At 40.7% G+C, this 5,682-nt stretch overlaps 1 protein-coding gene across 4 annotated transcripts in view; it reads right to left on the bottom strand.

Annotated features, from left to right (window-relative positions):
* Window positions 1-5,682, bottom strand: part of DAAM (disheveled-associated activator of morphogenesis-like protein) — a 57,666-nt gene that overhangs the window by 9,387 nt on the left and 42,597 nt on the right. For 3 of the 4 annotated variants that reach the window (XM_018021836.2, XM_018021837.2, XM_026812193.1), the window contains exon 2: window positions 2,269-2,376. In XM_018021836.2, the coding sequence (XP_017877325.1) occupies window positions 2,269-2,310 (42 nt within the window). In that variant the 5' untranslated portion in view covers window positions 2,311-2,376. Of the gene's footprint in view, window positions 1-2,268; window positions 2,377-3,220; window positions 3,448-5,682 lie in introns of those variants that run through there. The other variant, XM_018021835.2, reaches the window with a different exon arrangement.

The raw sequence follows: 5,682 nt of genomic DNA, 5'->3' as shown, positions 1-5,682 counted from the left end.
ATCAATTATGTAATATTCTGATAGTCATCTTATGATTATAAACTGGTTAAACATTATCAGTCGTGAACTAAGCTTCCTTGATTCTGTTTAAGAATCGAATCCGGAAGCGTAAGTTGCAATTTCCGAGTGGGACAAAAACGAATGACTTTCACTCGGCTTTGTCTGCTACGAATTCTTATGGAATAGAATGTCGCATGGTATAACTGGTAGGGTGACTTGTTATGGGCCAACTAAGTATTTGATACGTGACGCAATGGTTATCAGTTCATTACAGAGAAGTTCACTGTATATATTTAATATCATAACTGTATAACAATTTTTTTCCTCAGTTCCGATCGATTCGCATCAACACTGTGATTAGTTATCGATATTCCGGTTGTCTTAGAATCAGATTAGCCTGGCTTGTAATTTCCTTATCGCTCATAATAACATGCTTTCATTTAGTGTCACAAGTTAATCAATCCCTCCTGTTTACACTGTCATAGTTGTTCTCCAATCATTTCGAATACAAATTAAACATTTTTAATATGTTTCAGTACGAAGTATTAAAATACAGGTTTCTTTATATTGAAGAATCATCAACGATCAATGTAAGAATACATTTAATGACAGACCATTATAATAGTTGTACTGGATACTCATTTCAGTTGATTATAGATAATACAGAATTTAGCATAGGCAATAAGGCACAAAATAATTATCATGTAATAATTAAAAAACATTTATTATGTCCTTTGACTGCTCTGGTAGATTTAGTGTTAACATCTTCTTCAAGATTTTATTTATTGTAGTTTGAATTCGTTTTGAAATGAAACAAAGTGAACGAGGTTCAAGGCCCACCGATTGTCTGCAGGACTACGAGACATCCGCGTGGTCACGGGTCACGCAGTCAGAGACCCTGAACGATTTGTATGAAGAAGACGCATTGATCCGTGATAATGCCAACTCCCTTCTACGGTATTTCGAGCGTCACGAGTTTTTCGCACCGCGATCGCATGAATTATTTATCGTTTAACGGAGACAGGAAAATCTATGGGTTTTGAGAGCCATCGGGTTACGATTTATTGGAATTGCCTGCTCGTATCATTTTTGTTTATTCATTGGCGAACGGTAAAACTGTCTACGAATTTGTTAGACCAACGACCTTGCGTTGAACGCTTATCTGAGTAAGATAAATCGTTCTGGTATTTGAAATCAGGCTTAGAGGAGACCGCGGCTGATTTATTATTCGCTCGCATGGAATAATCGTATGCAGGCAACTAGAAGCTCTAATGATTCAATCTTTAACACTTTCGATACCGATTCAGCTTTCTCTTCAGTTTCTATGCTTCACTTGAACACTTCAATTTGTATGATTAATGAACGGACACTCCTTAGGTATCATTTTTAGAGGTACACGTAATACACAAGGCGGTACGTAACACGAAAAACTTGCAAGCTTTGATAAATTGTAATACGTCCGACGTATTCGGAGGATACAAATTTCTTTAGGAATTTCCTGAGGCGGTGCAGGGTTACGGAACGAAGAAAGTGACGTTGGCGAGCAGCGAGTTGGAATCTGGACGTAATTACAGAACGAGGAGCGTTCGCTTTCGGGATCGAAAAGTCTCCGCCGGGAATCTCGACGGAGGATCGAACACGGGCTGGGAGTGAACACTTTTGCATTGCAGATGTCATTCGAGAATGCTTTGCATTTATGGGTGTGTACTCCCGGCCGGAGCGAGAGATAATTTAATGCGGACGCAAGTAGAATGCGACCATCCGTACGTCTCGAGATCGAAGCTACGCTCAGACACCAACGTGGAGACGGTCCGCTTTCAGTGGTGCACAATATCCTGGCTTGCGTAACTGCTTCCTAATGATAATCGAGTTCATGGAAGTCCGGGTAATCAGCCTCTTAGCCCTCCCCGCCCGTCTCGTTACAGTAGAATGCGGAAACGCTTGCGGTGAACGCGAAATCGATTCGTTAATTGTTCAACCGTTTGCTGTTATTTTCCGAGATTATTTTTTACGTGTATATAATGGCACTGTTTCGAGAGTCATCAAGTATGATTAACGAGAGATTGCGGCGCGAGGAAAGTGTTTATCGATCGGCTGTGATTCGAGTAAGCGTACATTGTCTACCAAAAGTTCACTTTACATTATCATATACCTATACATTTATTTTATGTAGTAAAGTAAGAATGTTTTAAACGTTTGAATGACGACGTAGAATGAATGTTAGAGTAATTATAGGGTAGCTGATAATTGTTTTTAATTAAGGCTCACCTGAAGGCAACCGCAGAAAGACTTCTTCACCCGCGATGGCATCGTCTGGCAGCGACCGACGAATTCCTTCAGGGGCTGTGGACTCTTCACTGGACAGCTCGGAATCCTCTATAATCAAAAAGACATTCGATTTTTTATATAAACGAGTGAAACACTATTATACATAAAATTCTAACTACGATCGTTCATTCATATTTATTATCAATTATGTAATATTCTGATAGTCATCTTATGATTATAAACTGGTTAAACATTATCAGTCGTGAACTAAGCTTCCTTGATTCTGTTTAAGAATCGAATCCGGAAGCGTAAGTTGCAATTTCCGAGTGGGACAAAAACGAATGACTTTCACTCGGCTTTGTCTGCTACGAATTCTTATGGAATAGAATGTCGCATGGTATAACTGGTAGGGTGACTTGTTATGGGCCAACTAAGTATTTGATACGTGACGCAATGGTTATCAGTTCATTACAGAGAAGTTCACTGTATATATTTAATATCATAACTGTATAACAATTTTTTTCCTCAGTTCCGATCGATTCGCATCAACACTGTGATTAGTTATCGATATTCCGGTTGTCTTAGAATCAGATTAGCCTGGCTTGTAATTTCCTTATCGCTCATAATAACATGCTTTCATTTAGTGTCACAAGTTAATCAATCCCTCCTGTTTACACTGTCATAGTTGTTCTCCAATCATTTCGAATACAAATTAAACATTTTTAATATGTTTCAGTACGAAGTATTAAAATACAGGTTTCTTTATATTGAAGAATCATCAACGATCAATGTAAGAATACATTTAATGACAGACCATTATAATAGTTGTACTGGATACTCATTTATTTAATATCGAACTTGCCAAGCTTGTTTTTAATACATTTCTACACGTAGTAATAAAATAATTTATTTGAAAAATGATTAAAGGGCAACGTAACACTTGATCACACACCAGGTATCTCCTCCATGTCATCGCATCCCTGGGTTCTGGACAGGGTTCAATCTCCTCGTGCTGACCGTCGACAGGCATGACTTTTTCCAATTCGGTGATATGAATGAAACATTCGTAATCTCGGGTCAATTTCACTTTTGCGCGTTCGTAGCACGGCGTCGGAGAGACTGGCACTTGTGGCCCGAAGAGTCTCGGGCCGGCGCGACGCGACAACGAGGCCGAGTCAACGTAGGTAGCATGTATGTAGTCCCTGTTATCGTGCCGTCAAATTTTTTATCGCAGAAAAATAACGAACGCCAGGTAATTTCTGCCAGCAGGTTATCGCGCGAGTATGCATATCTCCGAGGTCTCGTCCAGCAATAGGCGACTGATAACACCTGTGTACGTTTAGGACGTTCGAACGTGTGACACGAGTTAAAATCTGATAGAAAATCGGGAATGTTTATCGTAGATTTTCGACAGGTCCCATGACAGATGTTCGCTCATTATCATATCTTATCACGTGTACCGACATGTGCCTCGCTAAAAATCTTCCGAAACACGTGTAACACGAAACGACTGAGGAACATATTATGTAAAATTTAATCTGATTTTAGTGAACGTTCCCTGGCACAATTTTACTAATTTGCATATAGTATAATTATTGTTTATCGCGATCTAGAAAAAACCGCAGCCTCGATAGCCAGTTACTTTCTACGTTGTCGCGAAAATTTATGGCACTCCGGATCACTGGATTTCCATGGCATCGTTAAAGGGGAATGATGAACGTCCGAGCTTTAACACCTTTCTCTTGGAAAGCACGATTTTTCCACGATTAATTCACCGGCACCGCACGTGACGTCTTGACAACGTCGACGGTTACTCCTTTTATGCGACGGGACGACTATCGCCCTCGGGGTAATCGTAACCTTCTTAACTCAGAGCCCGTGTAACGAGATTGTTGTACACGCGTAACTGTCGCACGCGAGCGAGAGCAATTCTTAGCGGCCAGTTATCCATCGTGAAATTCCCCGAGTAGAAATCGAGGATGGGCTCGTCGTTTGTTCTACCATCGAGCTATCATTTGTTTCTAAGAGCGTACGCGCTCACAGAATGACATAATCCGAAATAACCTACTTGAAATCGTTGGATACACGAACGGGCGATCGTCGAATGGAAATTCTTGAATTTCAAGAGGACAGGAGACGTTATAGTAAACACGCTGGGCCGTGCGATTTCAACTACGACGAGTGCTTAAATTGTTTCCTCTTGGGACATCGGATCACGCCAGCTTGTCACGCTGTGTAGATTCGCAACTGTAAATAATAAGAGGCCAGTGGCTCCCAAATTATTTACAAGCTAGAAAGTCGAATCGTAATGTGGATTTAAAAAATATTCACGTAAATTATGTAAATCCGATGATTCGAATTTGCTTGCATAATTCGATTAGGTCGGGAAGGAAGAAAATCGCGTTTGACAGGCGATTAACCTTCGCGGTTCGTTAATATCGCGGGAGACGAGAAATCTCGAACGGTCCACGCAGATTTTCACTCGGACGGTGGCATCCTCGAAAGCGCGGCTCGCCTGGGGCCGCGCGAAACGAGGCCTCCGTGGGGCACAGGTGAACTTTCGAGTCTCGCTCGGCTCGCTGGACAAAACGATGATCGACGTCGAATGAGGGCAATCGTTCGTACGAGTTTTAATTATCGCTGCCTATACATTAGACCGCAAATTTTTATGCAAAACAAAACATTCGAGATGTCAGTTTGAAAAATGATCTATAATTTATACGAGTTGCATTATTTGCAGATCTGAATATTCTATAAATACATCAAATTCTCAACTGTAAGATACGATGGCTGATTTCCCTTTCATTTTCTTTGTCACGTAGGAAGAAATGTAGCTCCGTCATTTATAATTACTTCTAATTACTTTCACTCGAGAAAGACACGTTCATTGAACCGATCAACTTTTCCATTCACACTGGAATAATTAAACGCTTGGTTCATTAATAATAAAAAAAGTCAGTATAAAATATTCGGTGGTTCGTAGTTATTTATGAAAACGACAGGAAGATGCATTCGCGTGGACGTCTAATCGGATGAAAATCCCTTACGCTTTCACTGAGAAGGAAAACAGGATCGGCCACCTACACGTCCGAATACCACGAGTTTCCAATTGCCTGGCCATTAATTCACGTTTCCTAATATTTCTATTAGCCGAGAGGTAACGCCGGTCGGAAGAAGCGAGCATTAAAATCAAATCTCATGGTACCGGTTTCCCGGGCTCGGTTATTCTTCACCACGTTCGAAAACACTCTCACGCGATTTGTCATCGTGGTCCGGCTCGTGTATCATTCGGGAATGCTAATTGCAAGCCCTGAGACATGCTACAACCGATTATTCTTTGCCTCCGCTGTGGAAATCAATTCAATTTAATTAGCTTCTTCCTAATATAATTACGTGGCAATTACATTTTTATGC

Source organism: Ceratina calcarata, unplaced genomic scaffold (assembly GCF_001652005.2).
Source record: "Ceratina calcarata isolate Rehan_Ccalc_2016 unplaced genomic scaffold, ASM165200v1 scaffold262.2, whole genome shotgun sequence".
Taxonomy (NCBI): domain Eukaryota; kingdom Metazoa; phylum Arthropoda; class Insecta; order Hymenoptera; family Apidae; genus Ceratina; species Ceratina calcarata.
The sequence above is the reverse complement of the archived record's forward strand: the minus strand, read 5'-3'. Positions and strand labels throughout refer to the sequence as shown.